Source organism: Carassius auratus, chromosome 49 (assembly GCF_003368295.1).
Source record: "Carassius auratus strain Wakin chromosome 49, ASM336829v1, whole genome shotgun sequence".
Taxonomy (NCBI): Eukaryota; Metazoa; Chordata; class Actinopteri; order Cypriniformes; family Cyprinidae; genus Carassius; species Carassius auratus.
In genome coordinates this window covers 1,140,053-1,163,594 of record NC_039291.1, presented here as the reverse complement: position 1 = coordinate 1,163,594, position 23,542 = coordinate 1,140,053, and the positions used below count along the sequence as shown (strand labels likewise).

The window sequence follows — 23,542 nt, the reverse complement described above, 5'->3', positions numbered from 1 at the left end:
GAACAGGGATTGACAGCTTAATTTATTAATAGGAAGACTATTGTTTACCCACACTGAATCACTGTCACATACGTTCTGCATGAAATATGTTATATGTATATATTTTTATGAGCAAGGGAGAGGTTTTCAATTGTATTTGTGGGTCCACTTTATATTAGGTGTATATTAGTTGTCTTTCACAACTATAGAGAATTTTGACTGAAATGTACAAATCAAATAGCTGATAGACTGATCGTGATGTTGAATTTGTTCTTCACTGTTAAAATAAAATATCTATACTAATATGTTTTAGTTTTTTTTTTTACTTTGATGTTTAAATTATGTATTAGTATGCATAGAATTTACCATTTTTTAAATGGTATAAAATTATTTTCCATTATAGTTCTTGTGCAGACATTGGCATTGTTTTTATTTTATTTAATTTTTTATGCTACCAGTTAAATAGAAACAGGTATAAAAGTAACTGAGGCATAACGGTGTACATTCAACGAGTACCACATTAACCATAAAAAAAAATAAAAAATTGTAAAGCAGAAAAGCAAACATGGAAATAAGAAAGAACAAATTACTGAAGCAGAGAGGTTTCTCATCACCTTTCAGTTCATTCCTTTCTGGCAGATCTGTTTACCTTTACTGGACTGACATGAACGATAACCAGCTAAAATGATGGTGTGAAAAATGGGCAGAGCATCAATCAATAGGAGAGCAGAGACATTGTGCCATAATTTCCAGCTAAATTACTCCACCCGCTTGAACTGCGCTTTGTTATGATATGAATCAAAGCCAGATGAGATGAATGACTGTGAGCGCTGAGTTAATGTTCCTGTGTGAGAGTGATGAGGGTCCGCTGATGCCTCCATATAGCTGCAATGCAGAAATGTGAACAAAATTGTAATGAACCAAATTATCATCACTGTGGTTTAAATGTGTCAAAACATCTACAGAACTTAGCGACATAGCTTTTGTGGACTTAGCAGATTTTGTGAACAGAACATGATTATCCTGCAGCCAATGTTATGCCTGAAGATGATTGTGTCATCATTACGATTCCTAAATGCAAGATTTTGAGTTTGTAGTAATGTAAATTTTGGTTTTAAACGGATGGATGACTTTAAATTGCTGCATTTATGTTTTTTTTTTTTTTTTTTTTTTTTTTTTTTTTTCTGAGATACTTTAATGCTTAATTAATAAATTAAGCTGTTGAATGCAGACTGTGTGGAGAGAACAAACACTTCAGAATAGCACTTAAAATACAAAAAACACCTGCGGCAACATTCTAGAAGAAGAGTCTCTGTCAGCTAACAGAGTAAAAAAAAATAAAAATAAAATGCCTAACATGTTTCTGTATAAAAAAAGCAGTGGTATCATCAAAGGATAAACATGAATGTCTTAATAATGAAGCAGGAAGTCTTTATTGTAAAAAAACGATGAGGTATAAACACCTATATTATTTTTAAACACAAATGCTAGTCTTGCGCTAGCTCAACTTCATGCATTACATAATAACGTTGGAAAGGTCACACTTGACTTAAGCAGCGACTCGGCCATTACAAAGCGAACGTGCAAAGAAAGTCAAATGCCCTTTGCAAAAAAAAAAAAAAAAAAAAAAGGTAAAGCAATGTTGTCGGTCAATTTTGAAGTTGGAGGAGAAAATGAGATGGAGTTTTTTTCTGAACTGGAGTGCACAGATGAAGAGCTAACCGCACTTGACCTTTCCAACTAGATTACGCAATACGTGTAAACGCGCAAGCAGAGCTAAAGCAGAGAAAATGACAGATGGTTTGGCTAGATAAGACCCTTATGGTCCACTATATGGACAAAAATCCTTGAATGTTTTCCTCAAAAACCGTATAATTCTTTTAGGTCTTCCAATGGCAAAATAAATTGGAAAAAATTGACTTCAAATGGGCAAGAAAATAAATTTCCAATTTTGGAATTTCAATTTCCATTTTGGGAACACTGAGAAACCTGACCATTCCTCAACAATAGGAAATGTGGGATATGACTCTGTTTGTCATCATTTTAATATGATTACTTGGCTCCCACCGTGACTCACCTGCAGTGAAATCATAAATGTATGTAAAGACTTTGGCCTTGCCACAGTCAATTAGAGAAAGGAAAGAGCACTGCTCTGACCATCACTGGCTGATTATTTGATCTTCATTAAAGTGTCAAAAGCACTTAGTTGGGCAGATCCACAGAAAACAGGCCCCATAGTTCCTATCTGGAACATTAGCTATTACTTGATTTCCAAGGACAGGCCAGAAATTGAATTTTCGCCAACCAATTTGGTGCTGAATATGTTTTCCCTATTTATTTGGCTCCCAAAACAACTTTCCGCAACTCATCAATCAAAGTCATAACGTCACAGCTGATGCAGCTCATACTGAATTAATCTATAAACGAATCAATGATACAGGTAATTTATTTACACAGGCAAAGCCTTGCTGTCCCTCGGGCTTCTCCGACCATCGACCACTTGCTTCCATCACAGAAATCTAGTGTTTTCAGAAGTGCTCTGGTAGTAAAACTCAGACAAATGAAAACAACTAGAACACTTGGATTTCTTCATTGCCTTCAAGGAAACATGGGTTATTATGGTGAAATAGGATCACATTCAGTTCAGGAAATAAAAGCTAGACTACCCCCTGAAAGGGTGAGTTCACCCAAAAATGAAAATTCTATCAATAACTCGAATGCAAACCCATCTTCAGAATGCAAACTAAGGTATGTTTAATATTCTCTTACCATTTTTTTCCATCCATTAAACAATTATGTAATCAAAGGAAGTTTAAACATATGTGCTTGACACGCGAGAACAAACCTCATTGGTTTCAGTGTGTCAAGCAAGCACATATGAGCTTCCATTGATCATATTTGATGTGCTTTATGTGTGTTTTGATCAATGTTTATAACAATTAATTTAAATAAAATATGTGAATATGTGAATGGAAACCTTAATTAAATTCACTGATCGTTTCTCAGAAATCTCGATTCATATGGATGACTTTTACAATGTCTTTATGAACATTTTGAAGCATGAGTCTTATTGGTATGGAGCGCCACAGGGGGGAGTAAATGATGACAGAATTTTCATTTTTGCGTGAACAAAACCTTTAAGATCAGTCTTGAATAATTTTTGCCATCATGAATCATTTTTTGCCAAACCATTTTACAGTAAGCTGCAGTCATTCAGCGTTCCTCATCCCACTGTTCTGCCCTCTGTCTCCCTTTGGCTGTGAAAGACTCTCTCGGTTTGATTCGGTTTGCATGCTCCCATTATAATTATACTAAAGCAGCTATATAATTGCATAATTAGTGGAGTCCATTGATCTGCCTCTCTAGCTAGGAGTCTAAATCAAACAGATACATCATCAGCATTACTCAACACTCGCAACGAGAAATTAAACTAAACTAATGCCTGCTGTGGCCTAAACCATCTGGTTCCATTTTAATGGCCCACCCCTGTGTCCTTAGCCTAAGCAGCTGCACGGAGCCTTTTATACGCTGAGTGTGTACACCAGATTAGCTGAATGCTGTTAAGCAAACAAGAGTATAAATGTCTTTTAACCTTGATGGAAGTCATTGACTTGCCTCATATGATAATTAGTCGAAGTTCAGGCTCAAGCAGACCAGCAACCCCAGTGTCTAAACTCTCACTGCCGTCAGAGTTCGTTTAGCAAGAAAACCGCCCTGTGCTGAGGGATATGTACAGAATGCTAATTTTGCTGTAGGTTAAATCATTTGCATTAGAGTTGTTTTCTAATCCTCAATTCCTAGCATATTTTTCAACATGACTAAATCGAACCAAGGCTATGGAGTGATGAATTTTATCTGGAGATAAGAGAAGGCATATATAAACTGTTCCAAAAGCTAGTGAGCTGCCTATTCTGAAAGTATTTTATGTAAAAAAAAACGTTCCAAAAGGTGGGATCGCACATATTCTCCACATATTATTCCAAAAATCAAATGAAGCAGGCTCATTGTAAAAAAATCCAATCAATAATTCTGAGTAGTGTTGATTATTTCACTTAGCATTCAAAAAATGGGTCAGTTTACCCAATATATGTGTGTGCTGTAGACTTGTTGTGCTTTTCAGAGTCAGGTTATTAGGTTATCAACATGCTAACATTAATATCTGTTTGAATTAATCTAAAATCTAAATGCTTTTTATGTGAAAAAATAAATAAATTCGATTGATCCATTTAAAGTCAATAATGTTAGAGACTGACCTGTTTGAGCTGCATGTCAATGAATGAACACCCATAAACTGAAGTGCTTTGTTAGCACCTTTATTACTGTTATGTAAAAGGTATTTTCATGAGAAATCTCTTCTTCTCTTTGAATGTTGTCAGTGGGAGGTGACTTCTGCTCTCAATCAGCTCTTAGTTAGATTAGCCCTCACACCTTCTGTTTCAGCTATATCACATGCAGTTGATTCATACACGTCAATGAACAGGTGATTGTTTTAGTTTTTTTATACTTCTGTGCATTAATTACCCTGCTTCAAAAGACGAGCTAGACTGTTATAAAAGATCACTTCAGTAGGCACCTGTCTAATATTTGAGAGTCTTTATGAGACTGCAGAATGATAAACTTGTAAAACATGGATTTTCACACTGTATTGCCTGGATTAGAAATATGGGGGTTGTTAATTGTATCGGTACACAGAGGTTTAGAAAGAAGCCCTAATCAAATACCAATGAGGTTTATGTGTCCTGTAAATCACGGTTGAGTGAAGACCGAAGGGAAATGTGTGTGTGTGTGTGTGTGTGTGTGTGACTTGAAACCAATTATCAGAGAGCTGATCTGTGTAATCATATTTAGTGTATTCAGTAAGATATCTGAACAATATTTGTTTTTGGTACAGTATGCAGGGGCCACAATTAACACAGACACTTTTTTTTTTCGTTGATTAGGATATAAAAAAAATATAAAGGGGAAGCTGTGGCCTAGTGGTTAGAGAGTTTGACTCCTACCCCGAGGGTTGTGGGTTCGAGTCTCGGGCTGGCAATACCTTGACTAAGGTGCTCTTGAGCAAGGCACTGAACCCCCAACTGCTCCCCGGGCGCCGCAGCATAAATGATGAACACTGCTCCGGGTGTGTGTTCACAGTGTGTGTGTGCACTTTGGATGGGTTACATGCAGAGCACGAATTCGAGTATGGGTCACCATACTTGGCTGAATGTCACATCACTTTCATTTACAAACAGTGGGTGGATAGATAGGAGTCTGTGTTGCAAGTGTAGTGTCTGTGTGGATGATCAAGTGTATCTGACCAATGTTTATGTGTGTTTTCAGCTTTATGATGGACAGCCATGGCTATGTATAATAAGGCATCATGTTCTTAATGTAGCTGCTCGGGGCAGGCCTTCTTGTGGCTAACGGGTTCGGGATCTGGGTTCTGACAGCAGGTGGTGAAAAATGAGCCACACGGTCGACCTTGATCAGCATTGCTGATAACTATAAATCTCAGAGAAAACGGCCATTCAAGGCAGGCAGGAGGCATTGGTGGTTCTGTTATATTACATCTGCTTTAGAACGTGGCAGGCCTTCCCCAAGGATACACGTCTCAGATCAGGATATGTGAAGTGAAATTGGTTCAATTCAAGAGGCTGAGGATGTTATTTTCACTGATTCGGTTATGCATAGGGTAATGCCTTAGTGAGGTCAGATGTTAGAGTCATTTCATTTCAGTCTCTTTATTGGTTGTTATTTTACTTAAACATTTGATAAAAAAAATTTAAAAATAAGTAAGTAAATGAATGTCTGCTGTCCATCATTTTCCCAATGCAAAGAGCACTCATGATGCTGATGATAATAAGGAACCATAAAGCACGGCATCTGGACGGGACCCAAAAGTATGTGTTTAAAGCTTGTTTTCCAATGAGGATCAATCTTTACTCCATTGGAACAGATATCTAAAATCATTGGGACAGATTCATGCATCCACTGACTCGACATGTCTTTTTTTTGTTGTTGTTGTTGCTTATTTTTTCATACATTTTAAGTTTCACAAGGTGAAATTGCATCAGAAACAAATTAAAGTATTGATGGGTTTTGTAAAAATAAGGTCTGCATATTTGACAGAGGAAATCATTTTCTTGCTAGTTGCCTTTTTTATTATGAGATAAAATAACAGTTAAAAATAAAAAGAAACAATTAATTATACAGAAGTCACACTATTGTACTAATGCAACCAAACGCAAATAGCACTACTGTAGTTTTACCATGGTAAATGTTCAAAAAGGAATAGCAGTGCTACAGGCTGAAGTTCAGTCAATCGAATGACATCAATCTCAGTTCTGCATGATGTGACACCAGGATCGATGGATCACCTCTACATTGAAAGCATTTTGAATAATTTATTGTTGCATTTCCTTTTATATGTGTCCTGAGCCGGAGGGCTGAGGTTTAAGGTGGATTTACAGCACAGCACATTTCAGTTCTTTTGCAGCTCACTCTATTTTTTCCAGCCCTAGCAGACACCTTTTGCAGCAAATTACCTGAACAAAAAGAAGAAATCAATTTAATCAGGAGCAATTAAGAAGGAGCTGGAGTCGAAAGGAAAAATGTGCTTGTTACATAATTACCAGATTGCTTTCCCTGCTCAGCGTGAAGAATCTTTAAGAGTAACAGTACCAAGTATGTGCTGACGCGCACAGGCATTCTATATGTCAGAATTTATTTGTGTAAGAAATCTCCAACTGAGGGGTTTTCAGTAAAAATGCTGGGTTCTGCAAAGTCAGCACAAACTTTGACATGCAGTCATTTTTCATTAAAGGTGCTGTCAGTGAATGTCAAGAATGGATCCAACTGTGTTTATTTCAAGGGTCTGAGAATGGTTTGCAGATATTTTGGAGCATAACTCATGGACGGTTCAGAAACATTCATGCCAAATCAAAAATAGTTGACTGCAAAGCACACATGTTCTTATATATTTACAATTTAACAAAAATAATACTTGAAATTATACTGTAATTACCATAATAATCTGGTTGTCTGGATTCACCAAAAAAAAAAAAAAAAGAAAGAAATGTATGCATTGATTGTTCACTACCATTTTATTATTATAATTTTTTTTACCTGTCTGAGTACAGTACATATGTACTCAGAGGTTATAATCAAACGAATGCCTCCATTATTTAAGCAGCATCCTTTAACAACACTGCTGCCCACCTGTCCTCTGAGAATAAAACATGCAAGCAAAGAGAAATTATTTACTGTGACTCAGAAGAGTTTGTGATGAGAAGGAAAGAAGGAAATCAGCAATCACAAGCTGAAAGGTGACCATGCTTCACCATCTCTGTAGAATCTCAACAGGGTATCTGTGCAGTGACATCTAAACAACCTTGTGCTCTGCAGCTTCATACAGTTCTTTTCTGAGCTTTGTAAAAAAGTGACAGTCGCATTCTACAAACAAATTTACATCTGAATAATCTAAATTGTGCTGCCTAAACATAAAACCCTGCAGGCACGTGCACAGTTAGGGCTCAACCTGTGCAGAGCACATGCCCTTTTTGCCCTTACACTTCGAAGTGCCCTTTTTTTGGTGGTGTTTTTTTTTTAATCAATGCTATTGGTCACCCTTTACGTCTGTCTGTCTGTTTTACAAATATATAGCAAATGAAAGTTCTTAAAACGAGCTTTTGTAAATCTTATCCGATCCTCAAGCTGTCAGTAAGCTGATAACTCCGCCCCCTCTATATTCATTGAATCAACTGAAGTTCCACAGGGGGGACGTCGCGTGAGAGAGAGGGCTAGCATTTGCCATCTAGTCATAGCCAATATATAGCCAACACTTAAATAGCCTGTGCATACAGTAGCATTTCATCTTTTATAAAATGCGATTTTGGCCAAATGCTTTTAACCACAGGGAAAACTGAGCGCTCCATCTAGAAAAACATAAAATAGTTTGTAACCTGTAGATGAAAATGTAATGTGATCCCGGCAGTGGCAGGCGCCGTCGCCGTTTTAATGATGGACAAAAAAATTCACATTTGCACACATTCGCTGGTCAAAAACTATATATTGATAAGTATTACAACAACATATAATTTGTTTTTACCATCGGAAAATCATAACAGGAGCGCCGCCCGCTGTTTCGTACTGGAACTTACACAAAGCAACGAGTGATCCTCGTCACCTAGATAACATATTTCTAAGAAATTCTTCTTTGATTTATGATTGCTGATAGACTTAATTTATTATTTAGGCTAATCATGTTATGGTATACTCTCTGCTCGTCCTCACATGTATAACATGTAGTAAAACATGGTTTTACTACAGTAATGTAGTAGTAACTAATTTTTTTCTACAGAAGATAACTGTGAAATCTTTATATTTTATCATGCAGAATGTAATTCATGATTCATTCCAAGGCTTCATTTATTTGATCCAAAATACAGCAAAAACAGTAATATTGTGTAATATTTTTACAATTTTAAATAACTGTTTTCTATTTGAATATATTTTAAAATGTAATTTATTTTTGTGATCAAAGCTGAATTTGCAGCATCATTACTCCAGTTCAGTACTCTTCAGTGTCACGTGATCCTTCAGAAATGCTTTTCACTGCAACTGTACATTTCACACTATTTTTATTTATTTTTTCATTGCTGGCTTATTTTAGGGAAAGTGTAGTGAATAAGAGACCTTCAAGAGACCAACATCCCTGGTCCACCACAGTATAAAATTTTTGCCAGGTAGGCGGATACATGTTGGATATGTTATAGTAACGGTATGGCTATAGTCTCTTATAATCTGGAATTGAGTTGGACATAATTACTTAAATTATATTTCAAAAAAGTTTGTCAAAAATACTTGACTCATTGCTCACCTTCCCCTCTTCCCAATGTCATTCATAATCATGTTAACCAAATAATACAAATTAGCTTATAAAACCAAACACAATAGCTAAAAAAGATAATATATATAATTGATATAAAAAAAGGGAGGGGGGTGCCCTTTTTCAGTTTCAGCACATGCCCCTCAAAAGGTCTGTGCACGGCCCTGAAACCCTGTCTGCATTTGTGATCGAAGAAACGACAAACAAATGCTATTGTTACACGGCTCGAATCTCACATTTGAATCATCAGTGTCAAATTCTTTAAACATGTAAACGTACTTACAGACTGTGAGTCAGACATGCCAGACTGTCCATTCAAAGTTGGAATTGCCCCACTTCATAGAACAGACACCGGCATTGTATGCTACTCTCACAGGAAACAATATGTGAGAAAATTGCAAAATGCACTTCGCACATATGAATATTTGGGTTAAACTGTTCTGCAACATTGTTGTAAATGCATCTTAACCACTGATTTCTAGTTGTGTCCTCTTTTGGAAGGCCAAACAAAGTAGCTTTGCTTTCACAACGAAACACTGCGTCTCCACAACATTGCGCTTGCGCCAACAGCAAGAATTAAAGTTCCGCCTTCTTTCTTTGCGTGAACATTTTGGTGGCATTATGCAAATCTTCCCACATCATGACATAGACGTGGGGGCATGTTAGAATGAGCCATTTTAGGTAGGAGTGATTGACTCTTAACTTTTATAAAGACTATCTTTTTGGATTTGAGACTTTAGTCTTTGCAACTTTACAGATTTTCTTTATGCACCAAAGAGCTTGTAACACTCCAAAGAGAAAGGAAAAATTGAAATCGCATCATATGAAACCTTTAAAGTAAAACTGTTCATTTGCACATTCATTTGCAAGTGTACTTAAGTGTGTTAAACAGTTATGAAAATGCATACTTCAAGTACACCTAAGCAGCCTTTTATTTAAATAATATATTATCTATAAAACATTTTATAAGAAAACGTTTAAGATACACTATAAAATGTTCATTCAGTAAAATTAAGCACACTTCACAAGGTTATCCAATTTGTAAATTAGTTTATTAATCAAAATGCAGGTGTTTATTTGAAAAGTATGTGGGCTTATAGATGTTGGAAGCCATAGAAGTGACTTCTTTATTGTATACTCACATGATGATAAGTTGGGGGATTCATGTACACAAATAAATGTGGTTCTCACTTCAAAAACTTTATAGCGTGTACATGGCCAACATGCATCAGGTAGAGAGACAGAAATAAAGACCTGCTGTCAGATGGAGATATGCGGAAGAGTCAGATCAGAGGCAGAAGCTTGTCCTAGAACAAATTGAGACAGAAAGGACAGGTAAAGAAAGAGCAGGGTAAAGAGGGATGAAATGATTCATGCTTAAGAGTGTGTAAGAGAGAACAATAGGGGAAACGAAAGATAGAAAGAATGTCAAGGTGAGTGTGGTATGCCCTGAACAACAAAGAAGCAGAGAGAAGGAGAGTGCTGTGTTTGAGTGAGTGACCCCAGGCTCCACTGCAGGAAGTGCTGTGTGCCAGTTCCTGCTGCTCACCTCCATCAAACACTTAGAGTGCACCAGAGAGACACTGGGTTTGTTGGGGCCAGGAGACTCAGAGCTCACAATTTAAACTGACAGGAATAAGGTGAAGATAAAAATCTTTATAGCAAAACAAACCATAGGTAACAGAGAGCATATGAAATGACATGGAAACCGTCAATGTTAAGGGATGCACTTGTGACGGCTGTTCCAAACAGCAGGCACCAAAATAATGCTGCCATATAATAAGTTACTTTGTTTTTACCCAGAGTAGCTTGTATCCTATTATTTATAAGCCAAAATAAGAAAAAAAGATTAGGGAAAAGTTTCATCCAAGATGACAGACAGAAAAGATCAGTTACTGACTAAATGTGTATTTCCCAAAGGAAATATCAGTGTTAGCTAGGTAGCAAAATAATATTATAGTATAACCTAATCTCCAGCTTCTGGCTTCGCTACTATTCGCTTCTGGCTTCACTACTTTTCGGACACTCTTGCTTATCGCTCCATGCTTTGATCCCTATTTATGTACTTTTCTCATATTTTTCTCATATTTTAACTTAAGCAGATCAGCACAGTGCTCAAACTATATTTTTTTTGGCACAGACACTAAACAAAAAAGGTTTTGGGACTCAAATAATACTATGAAAAAGAAGACTCTTTGCCTCCCACTGCCAGCAGCTTACATTCCAGAGACAGGAAAACACAGCTGCCTATATTGAAAGAGACAATAAAGAAAATGCCTCTTGTGGAATCTACTTGATGTATGAACTGCCACAGACATTTACTAAGGATTGCGGTTCTTGAAACTAGGGCTACAAGATAAATCATGTGTTTTTCATGTGCATCTAGTTAGTAAAGCTGTTTACTGACAAACTGTCAGATCACTGACAAGCTATGCAAACAGCTTTCATAATCGCATGTGATGCATCGCTGGTAATGAACGCAAAATTGTGTAGCTTGTACCGCTCTGTGTATTAAACGCAGCTCCATCTGAAAGCACATGCATGAGATTTACTACTAATCACAGAACCGGCTTTACTAACTAGATGAGCATTATAAATGCATGGGATTTATTGTGCAGTCCTACTTGAAAAAAGTTACTTGCTGGACTTCCAAAACAGGCAGAATACACAGCAGTCTGTCATCATGGACCCCTTAGCATACAGCCGGTGAGTCCTGTGAATATCAACAGTTTATACCAAGTGCAGAGGAACATCCCGAAACTGATCGACAGACTAATTGATGGCACAAACAGGGAGCAAGACCCAAAAGGCACCCGAGACATCAGATTGTCACAAGTATCTTGTATTCCTGCCGTCATACTCACTGACATCATCTACCCCAGATACGGCTATGACAAGGCTTTGCAAACACTGGTATTCTACCACCCACTATACATCTTGAGATGTTTGTGATGAAACCTCAAAAATTATTGAACATGGATCATATCAGCCAGGTGACCCTATTATCAGAAACATCAGTTGCATGATGCTGCTTTCCTCAACCAACCATCTCTGATGGGAACAAGGAACTTTGGAACATTCTAATGAAGCACAAGACTGCAAATCTAACCATCAGCCATGTGGGGAATAATGATATTTGGAAAGAGCAGTCAGAACTCCTTAAGAATGATTTCAGTGTGAACTCTGAAACACATCGAAGGCTTGAAGTTCAGTCGTTCAGCAGTGGACCACTCCCAGCAAGGGGAACCTTGCTTGGGCTGAATACATGGCTACAAAGAACATGCAGTATAAAGCGAGTCAACTTGATCGACAACTTCAGTCTTTTCTGGGGCCATAGCAACTTTTTAAACTGGATGGCCTCAACCCAAACAAACTTGGTGCAAGAGTGCTAAAGGACAATATTTATTTCTCCCTCCATCATCCTTCAGTAGTGTGTGCCAATCCACTCAACTCGAATGACACACACACACACACCTGGACAAAGTATGAGTGATGACAGAACATCATAATAGCTTCCGAGCTGTGTGGTTGATACATCCCACAAGGACACTGATGACGCCACGCAGCCACAACAACCACTGCTCATGGAATCTATCCCGGCAGACCCCTGCCCACAGAACTCATCACAGATACATTGTAACATACTACAACAGCTCCAAGACTCAACACTCTGAGGACGACTTTCTGGAAAACAGCCAGGGAAGCCAGGACAACATATCACAGCCACCAGAAACACCAGAGCCAGAGTCCCGCTCACCAGACACATTATCCTTCATTCTTCAACATCTCCACTTCTAAGCTCAAACCCAAACCCTCCTCCATCTGTTGTAGGTGAACCAAAAACCACTAGCAGCTCTCAGTGATATGTGTTGGGTCCTCGCTATGATAGCAGCAACATTTGCAAATGTTTACAGAACAAGCGGGAAACTAGTATTCCTGAAGCTTTCTCTATTTTTTTTTTTTTTTATGTGATAGAAAGTCTAAGGCCTTCTCAAACTGTACGGCTGATCCATCTTATCTAAACAGAAAGTAATGCCATCGCGTAAGCATTTTTAAACATTCCTTTCCGTTGGAATTATAAGGTTATATCTTAATTTTTTTTTGTCAAAATTGTTATTATTCACATATGTAGTTATACACATATTCTTATTCTGTGTCAACATATTTACATTATGTGATAAATGTTTTAATGTTGTGTACATTATGGGACTTTTTATTTAAAAAAAACAAAAACAATAAGGTTCTATCAACACAGTCGAATGGAACACAAAAACTTCGAGGCTCAATATCTCAAAACTACTTGGAATGCAGATAGAACCTTATAATTCCAAGGGGACAATTTGCTCACTAAAAAATAAATAATTTCTGATCAATGACTTAATAACCACAAACAAACTGGATATTTTTTTGTAAATGCAACATGACTAGAAGACAGCTGCAGGGCAAGCTGCTCTGTTTAAAGATGTCTATCAATGCAAGCAAGTGTCATTTGGTCAATACTTGTCCGTGGAATATCTAGGGATTGTCCTTAAAGGTGGTCCACAAATTATGTTTATCATTATTTACAGGCCTCCAAAATACTCTCCAGCCTTTGTTGAAAAGTTCATAGAAACGGTTATCAATGATTTCTTCTGAGTTTGACTGTTGTACTATTGTAGGGAATTTTAATATTCACAGATAATGCAGAAATCAAAGCTACAAAATAAATAATATATGTAACACTTTTGACCTGATTCAGCAAGAGCATGGACCCACACACAACTGTGGACACTCTCTAGATTTAATCATCAGTAGAGGTCTAAACATTAAAACCATTGTTATTAAGTCAAAGGAATCAATGAGAAGATCAACATCTACAGATTTATGTCTACAGAAACCCTTAGTGTTAAAGATATAGCTTTCATAAATAGCACACTAGTGTTCTCGTTAATACATTGCTTTCTGACAGAGAGAGATATAGATTAAGTGGTAGCAGAGATCAATATATTTAAGAAAATACTGAAGTGATCAGATAGTGCTCTATCCTTAAAAGTTAAGAATGGTATTGATGATATTGCTCCTGTAAAAGTCCGTAAGATTGGCAGACAAAAATCACCTTGGAGAAAATCAACAGCAATACAGAGTAAGAAAAGACAATGCAGAAAAGCTGAGCAGATGTGACAGAAGACAAATCTTGAAATTCACAATAGCATCTATAAAGAGCCTTTATTGTTTCAATGTGAAACTAGCCACAGCTTGACAAACTTTCTTCTCAAACCTCATAAATGGTAACTTTACTTTTTGCTACCATTGAGAGACTGAAAACCCCCACCACAAAGTCAGATTCACAGTGAAATGCTCTCAGTCAGCAAAACAATGACTTTGCTTCCTCCTTTTCTGAGAAGATCAATAATATCAGAAATATGATTGGCACATCATCAAGATACTGTATGCAGAAGTCAGACAGATTCGACCGCAATTTAAAAAATAAGTTACTATAATCTGGTTTTGAAGAATTTGATAGCAAAATGTTGGAAGAAATAGTACAGCACCTTAAATCGTCAACCTGCTATCTTGACACACTTTCCACATCTTTTTTTCCAAAGTATGCTTAGATGTTTAGAAGCAGATCTCTTAGAACACCTCACTTCTTTCTGGGATTTTTCCAATTTTCCTGAAAACTGCAATTGTTAAGCCCCTTCTGAAAAGAGTAATCTTGATAACACTATATTGAGAAACTTTATGTCAATATAAAATCTTCCCTTTATAGGCAAGACTATAGAAAATGCAGGTTTTAATCAGCTGAACAATTACTTGAACTCAAATGGATAACAGGACAATTTTTTAAAAAAATATATCAGTGCTGATACTACTAGATCTTAGTGCTGCGTTTGACACTGTCAATCATAACATACTGGATCAGGCTTTCTGGGATGGAACTCAAATGGTTCAGATCATACTTCAATTCAATTCGATTCGAATGTATTTTTATAGCGCTTTTTACAATACAAATCATTGCAAAGTAGCTTTACAGAGAATTAAGTTTCTAAAATATTTAGTAGTCGCTTATCAGTGGTGACTGTCAGTTTGTGTGCATATGGCAGACATTTTCAGAAAAGAATTTATACAAGACATAGTCAACCAGACGATTAACACTATTAACAGCAATTATTATATGGTGCAATCACACTTGTATCAATATTTGGTAGTTCTGTATGTTGTTTCAGGGTTAGCATCATCTGAGGTCCTCTGAGGGGGTGACATCATCTCTTCTCATGTGTTCTGGATCCTGACTTGAGCTTGTGTGTATATCCTAGTTATTATCCTAGCAAAACAGAGAAACAAACAGATACATAATTAGCATAGCTGCTGTTCCAGCCAAGTAAAATTAATTAGTTTAACCCAAGCTAAAGAATAATAATGTGCATTTGATAAGATACAACTGCAGTCACAAATTATTAGATTCATTATTTTAATGCTTGGTGAAAGAGATATGTTTTTAATCTAGATTTAAACAGAGAGAGTGTGTGAACCCCAAACATTATCAGGAAGGCTATTCCAGAGTTTGGGAGCCAAATACGAAAAAGCTCTACCTCCTTTAGTGGACTCCCTTCCTAGGAACTACCAAAAGTCCAGCGTTTTGTGACCTCAGGGAGCATGATGGATTGTAGCATGGTAGAAGGCTAGTTAAGTACACAGGAGCTAAACCATTTAGGGCCTTATAGGTAAGTAATAATATTTTGTAACTGATACAGAACTTAATAGGTAGCCAGTGCAGAGACTGCAACATTGGGGTAATATGATCATATTTTCTTGACCTGGTAAGGACTAGCCACTGCATTTTGGACTTATGGTTTTCAAAAGACAAGTTGCTGTCTAATATAAAACCCAGATTTTTGACTGTAGAGGAAGTAACAGTAGATCCTTCTAGTTGCAAACTGAAGGAACTTTTTTTTCTTTTTTTGTCCAATAAGTAATGCCTCTGTCTCATCCTAATTTAATAGGAGAAAATTCAGATGGTCATCCAATCTTTTACATTTTTAACACACTGTGTTAGCTTAGATAATTATGAAGTTTCATCTGGTCTCTTTGAGATATGTAGTGGAGTATCATCAGCATAACAGTGGAAACTAATCCCATATTTTCTAATAATATTACCAAGAGCCAACATGTATATTGAAAATAGCAGAGGACCTAGGACAGATCCTTGTGGCACTCCATATTTTACTGGTGAAAAACGAGATTGACTCCCCATTTAAATAAACAAAGTGTTAGCTATCAGACCGGTAGGATCTAAACCATCTTAGAGCCTGTCCTTGAATACCTGTATATTTTTTGTAATCGATCTATGAGTATGTCATGATCTATGGTGTCGAACGCAGATCAAGTAAAACTAGCAATGAGATGCAGCCTGGATCTGATGCAAGAAGCAAGTCATTTGTAGTTTTAACAAGTGCAGATTCTGTGCTATGGTGGGGCCTGAAACCTGACTGGAATTCTTCATACAGATCATTTTTTAGCAGGAAGGAGCACAAATGAGCGGACACAAATGGAAGATTTGAAATAGGCCTATAATTTGCCACTTCTCTAGGATCTAGTTGTGGTTTCTTAATAAGAGGCATACTAACCACCAGCTTCAATAGTTTTGGGACATGACCTAAAGATAACGATGACTTAATAATATTGAGAAGTGTTTTTTTTTTTCTGCTACAGGTAACAACTCTTTCAGTAATTTAGTGGGTACAGCGTCTAATAAACATGTTGTTGGTTTAGATACAGTGATAAGTTTATTTAGCTTTTCCTGTCCTATAGTTCTAAAGCACTGCAGTTTATCTTTGGGTGCGATGAATGAAACTGAAGTATTAGACACTGTAGTATATACATTTGTTATTCTATTTCTGATGTTATCTATTTTATCAGTGAATATAGTAATTGCTATTAAACGTTGATGGAATATTTAAATTGGGTGTCGTCTGATTATGTGTTAATCTAGCCTGATTGTTTTGGTTATTTTCAATGAGTTTGTGAATATGCTCAGCCCTAGCAGTTTTTAGAGGCTGTCTACAGCTGGACATACTGTTTTTCCACGCAATTCTAAAAACTTCCAAGTAAGTTTTACTCCATTTGCGTTCAAGATTACGAGTTTCTTTCTTGGGAGAGTGAGTATAACTGTTATTCCATGGCACAGTATGTTTTTCTCTAACCTTTTTCAGTTTGATGGGGCAACAGCTACTAATGTATTAGATAATATAGTGCCCATGTTGCCAGTCATTTAGTATAGTTCATGCATATTTTGGGGTACACATAGCAGTTGAGATAATTCAGGCAGGTTATTTGCGAATCTGTCTTTGGTGGCTGGAACAATAGTTCTGCCCAGACGGTAACACTGAACGATATTGTTAATATCAGTGATACGCAGCATGCATGATACAAGGAAATGGTCAGAAACATCATCACTTTCTGGGTAGCATTGAGAATATTACTATATTTTGTTCCAACACCTCCCCCACGACCAATCTGACGGGGCTCATGCTTATAAAAGTAGTTTGGTGGAGTAGACTCATTTAGACTAGTATAATCATTTGGTTTTAGCCAGGTTTCATTCAAGCAGAGTACATCAAAACTATTATCTGTGATCATTTCATTTACAATAACTGGTTTGGGTGATTTAATGTTTTTGAGCCCAAACTTTATTTTGTTGTTTTATTTTATTTATTTTGTTGTTTTATTTATTTTGTTTAATATTTTTGTATTTATTAAAATTTTTTCTAGATCCTACATTCAATTTATATTTAGCAGACACAGTCTTAATAGACTGCACAGTGCAAGTACTTCTATCATTTAAGCGGGTAGAACAAAAGTCTTCAGTTTTCTGAGAAATGGCTTACTAGTCATCTGGAGCAAAGTGTCCTGGAGATGTTGTCTGAGAGGAGTTCCACTCCGACTCTGTTGGGGTGCAGGCCATCAGTGTGAAAAAGCCTAGGAATCTCCCAGAAAAGATTCCAATTATTAACAAAGAGCAGTTTCTGTTCTTCACAACATGACAATAACCATCCATTTAAAGCAAAATGTCTACTGAACCTTTTGTGTCCTCGTCGATACGTGGGAAGTGGTCCTGACAGGATGATCATTGCCACGGGCATCATGCTTTACACCATCTTGATCAGGCTCCTGAAGTCCCTCTTCAGTGTCATTAAGCCCGGCGTGAAGCACAACCACTCTGGGGTTCTCATCGGCCTTCAGGATTGCGGGTATCTACACAGAAACATTGAGAACACAAGCACCAGGGAAACAGTGAGAGTGCACTTTATCTTTGGCTAGCGTAGCACGGACATGTTGGATGATGAAAGTGGAGTAGAGAAGTGGTGGGATTGTTGGCAGTGTGCTGTATACTTACCCCACACTTGTAAGCGTTAGCCCGGGACTCTGCCTCACCTCCAGGTCACAAATCTATTTCTCCCCAGCCTCCATCTCGAGCTGCATTCGTGTCCTCGGCTGCTCTCAAAGATAGACAAACATCCGCCATTAAGGGAAATAACAGTGAGTAAAGCAATGCTAGTGTGTGTGAATAGAGTATTAGCAATGAAATTGGGATTAGTGGCAACCATGCTGGCGATGCTAACGAGCTATAAGCTAAATAGCTGACTCGTGAAATCAAAATAAAACTAGTGATAACAAGGCTCTCTGATTGTTTTTGTTGTAGAATACAATAGATTATATATTCACACGTTATAGAAATGAAAATGATCGTGTATGAAATAGATTTTTAAGATAAAGAAGTCGATAAAAAATAATGTGACGGAGCTCAAACTCAATGCACACGGCAGCAACAAACAGGAAGTGAAAGACACAGTAATTATTTAATTAGTAGTAATAAAATTATTTAATTAATAGTAATTTTAATTTTACTTCCTTTTATGTGAGGCACTTTGAATTACCATTGTGTATGAAATGTACTATATAAATAAACTTGCCTTACCTGTATGTAAAAGAAGTCTACTGTGGCAGCCAGGGTTCAAAATTAACACTCACCAAGCACCACATGAAAGTAAAAATGAGAGTAGAAACAGTGTTAACTGCCAGTCTGTTGGTAACTTGTTATATAAACAAAATATAAAATAGTTAAAATAATGTATATTAATTTAATAACAATAATAATACTTTATTTATTATGAAACACGTTATAATTAAGTAGTATTATAATGAAATTTCTTTACTGATTTTATCTAATAAAATAATAATAATAATAATAATAATAATAATAATAATAATAATAATAATAATAATAATAAAATTGCAATTAGATTTTTTTTCCCCCAATGTGTTCTACAGTACATGTTGATAGATATGATACCATCCAACCTAAGGATATCAAGTGTTTGATATTTTGAGGCAATTTTAGAATATATACCCTGTTGTTGTCAGTACAGGGCACACTAATCATGTCTACCCACCCAAGACCCACCAACACTTTTTTCCATGACTCAGAACACTGCCAGCTACTGCAGGCACCTGTACATGATTGTTTTCATCTGTAATGCATATTTTGGCAAAGATGCAGATGTTTCTGTGTGAGTTTGGAACAACATGAATATCTGTGTGTGATCTTCAGTTGTTTAGTATGACGTCCAGTTTTTTTTTTTTTTTTTTTCAAATACATGTCTGATGCTTAGTGTTTTTAATTCAGTTTATATTGTGTGTGTTTGTGTGTAGTATAGTCCAGCCTTTAGATTTGGGAAGGAGAAAATTCACTTTATGTAACATTTGTGTTGTTGGTGTTTTTAATTACAGTATTGAATCATTAATCCATTTTCTTATGCAGTTCTTTTTGTGTGGTTCATGAACTACAGTGATAATTTGAGTTGTCGCGCTACAGTCTTGACACAATACATAATTTAAGGATTGAGTTCTCATTTTGCAAACATTTGACTGCTACAATTTCTTTTTTTATTCAGAGAGATCGTTTTAGTCTTGCTGTAATCAAACAAACTTTTACAATTTAAAAATGTACTTGTAACATTTTTAACTTTGCAAATAAATATAAATACATATGCAATGAATATGCATATAGATGCACTCAATGTAATTAAGGCTTTAAATGAAGATTTATTAATACGTTTTTGTAATTATGACTTTTTTTCTGAAAAAGCTATTTTCAAACATATACTTGTTTGGAAAAGAAGTCCACAATCATACTTTAAAAAGAAAAATAATACACTTTAAAAGAATACACTATATACAAGAATATACATTCAGGAAACTGACTGTTTTTTGAATACTTAATTGCATTTTAATTGCATGATTAAATGAATTTGTATGATAGATTAAATGTAAATTAAAAGGAATTAAATTTTAATTTTAAAGTGCTGCTGTGACCCACTTAAGTGTGACATCTTTATACATAATTTCATAATTACCTCTATTAAAATATTGTTAAAATCTCCTGCTGAATGTACTGACAATAATTTACAAACTAAAATATACTGTATTGTCCTTTAATCTTGAATCCATCTGTCCATACATTTTAAAATAGAGAACTCATGTGCAATTTTTTAATGGTTATTTATTTTATTTTTATTTTTTCATAACAATGACCAAACAATACAGAATCCACAGTATCAATATGACTTAACTTGAACATGACCATGAACATGAACATGGACTCTCATCAACAGCAGTTTAAAATAACAAACCTATACAAGAGACAAAGTACACATGAGGGCTGTATATACAGAAGGAATAACGACTAACCTGAAAGTAATTAAGACAGTGAACCAATGACAAGACAGGACTGATAACCACCTGGCAGGACAACAAACCAAAAAAAAAAAAAAAAACATGATAAAACAGAAAGGTACAGAGTGGTGGCTCAAATGAAGGACCGTTTGTAGTCTAGGATGAGCTTACAGGAGTCCCGGAGAATGAATGATGTGTGGAGAAGTGTGTTTAGAGCACACCTGTCTGAATGTGTGATGGATAGAGTGTAAGAGATCAATGTGAGCAGTGGGGAAGACGCCGCTTGATGAGGTTCTGATCTGAAACGTACGGCCCAACATCAGGTCAGAGGAATAGTGAGAAAGGAGGAATTTCTCAAGATGACAAATGATTTTCCTGGCATCTTATCAGCTTGCCAGTCAATTTCAGGCATGGGAATACCAAAGTGAAGGGCATCTTTGTCCCAACAATCACCATAAAATGAGCAAATTTAACATTCAGAGCATAACAGCAACCATTAAAGAAAAAAAGCTAAACAAAACACTCTTTATCCTATTATTATTCAGCATGCATTAAGCAACTTGTGTTGTATGTTCATATTATTTATTTCAGACTAATTATTATTTTTTTTTTTTTATCTATAGCAAATATATATAAATCGTGTGCCATGTTACCGCATTCATCAGACCCATTAGCAGTGCTTCCAATTCCTTTCACTTTAGCTGTAATGGGTGATTCTCAAACAGAAGGCTACATCCTACCAAGGCTGTGTCCTTTCTAGCTCAGTCCTTCAGAGGCTTGTAAGCTAGAGTCATCCTCAGGCATTGAACACTAGAATGAAACAGTAAGTGTGCATGGATACGTCACGCGTGGTACCGCCCTCACCGCCATGGAACGGAAATACAAATAAATCTTAGTTTTGGAAAAATACTTTGTATTAAAAATCATTATATTTTCTGGAATTCTATTAATGCAATACAATGAATCCCAACCATCTAGTCTCCCAGTGGCTTACATTATTGGCACATTAGCATTTAGTGAGTAATTTACACCAAAACAAAAAATAACATTTATCATTTCATGTCCGAAAACATTATTTTTGTCTTGCATTTCATAAAAAATTCAGACAATCTCAGTACTGAATCGTTTCTCGTCAATGTATTTTCATGAAATGGAATGGGTACGAATAATTGCGGGTGATTGAAGGTCGCGAAGGATACATCCCATGCATCCTTCAAATTCAGCTAAATGAAGGATGTGAAATGAAGGCTGCCTTCCAAGGATCCTTCTGATTTAGACAGCCTTCAGCGACGTTTGATGATGTAGCAGCTGAGATATGCAGCCTTCGGAGGATGCAGCCTTCCATTTGAGAAACACCCAATGTGATTGTGATAGTAATTGTGTCACCTCTTATCACTGATTAGTTATGCAAACAAGATTAAAAATTTAGTTTTTAAACTTTGCATACCACTACCCAATTGAAAGCGGCTGTTTGCACATTTTGCGTTTTTCTCACCGAGGGCTATGTGCTACATTCCAGACCTCTCAAGGAGCTTTTTGCTGATGTCCTTGCCAAAGTCACCGTCACATGTGGAAAACCAAAAATTAAAAGTTTTATCATTCCTTTTCAACTGTCAGCCCCCCGGTACTGCTAGAGAGCATTGAGGGGCACATTCATTACTATAATATTGACAGAGAGTATGAGTCCTCGTTCACTTTTTATCCAACTAACTCTCATCATCTGATTCTCTCTCTTTAGGTAATGAGCTCCTCTATCGTACCCGTGAAGGTGATGTGGTCCGTTTTAACATGGAGACCAACGAGAGTACAATCCTGGTCACAAACAGGAAGTTTGTAAGTGTTTTACTCCAACTCTTTCTTCCCCTAATATTGTTAAGCCCTTCAAAGGAAAATATGAAAATCACCCCTAAATGAAAATTTGCTGCAAATTTACTCTCAGGCCATCCAAGATGTAGATGAGTTTGTTCTTCATCGAAACAGCTTTTGATAAATTTTGTATTACATCACTTTCTTACCACTGGATCCTCTGTAGTGAATGGGTGCCATCAAAATGAGAATCTAAACAGCTGATAAAAACATCACAACATAACTCCAGTCCGCCAGCTGTTTGGACTCTCATTCTTACGGCACCCATTCACAGTAGAGGATCCATGGGTGAGCAAGTGATGCAATGCTAAATTTCTCCAAATCTGTTGCAATACAGAAACAAAATTATCTACATCATGCATGGCCTGATAGTAAATTGTAAGAACATTTTCATTTTCGAGTAAAATATTAATGTAAAAACATTAAAATCAAAACTGTTTATTAAATGTTACTGCTGTTCTTTTCTGAACGGTTCATCTGTTAAAGTGATTCCCAAAAATATTAAATATTAAGTCATCATCATTTTGGGGGATTTTTTGATCTGGTGTTTTGATGATTTTAAGTGGATGTATGAAGTCAGTTCTCCTCAAGTTCACACAGGTGTCCTAGCAGAGAAACCACAGGTGTAGTGAATCACATTAATGAACATGATACACAATATTTGACTAGAAAATGCCACACTTTTAAACAATCATTAATCTTTTGTTTTATTATTTCTAACTTTATTTTGTGAAAGGATTTGTCTGAAAATGCATGTGTGCTTTATTCTTTAGAATAAATGACGCTTGTTTTGATACACTGATTAGACATAAGCCTAACCTGATTTTACCAAGTGAGACATGTTCCTGGGACAACATCGTTGTTGACCCTGGAACAACATTGTGATTAACCAATCAGATTTGAAGAACCAGTTTATAGATTTTGTGAAGTTTATGCTTAAAATCAGTGTTTGGTGCTTGTACATCAGTGTCATTCATCTATCATTTCCTCTGATTTTAGGGATTACTTGGTTAAGGTTAGGTTTAGGTGTAGGGATATGGTTAAGAATATATTTTTGGAGTAAAATGTTGTTCCAGGTTCAACAAAATATGTTGACCTAGGAACACATCGGAC

The 23,542-nt window shown here is 36.3% G+C and overlaps 1 protein-coding gene across 1 annotated transcript in view; it reads left to right on the top strand.

Moving 5' to 3' along the window:
* The window catches only part of LOC113065892 (dipeptidyl aminopeptidase-like protein 6), a 98,475-nt gene that overhangs the window by 9,420 nt on the left and 65,513 nt on the right, over nt 1-23,542 (top strand). The window contains exon 4 of the mRNA XM_026237444.1: nt 22,302-22,396. Within this exon, the coding sequence (XP_026093229.1) occupies nt 22,302-22,396 (95 nt within the window). The remainder of the gene's footprint in view (nt 1-22,301; nt 22,397-23,542) is intronic.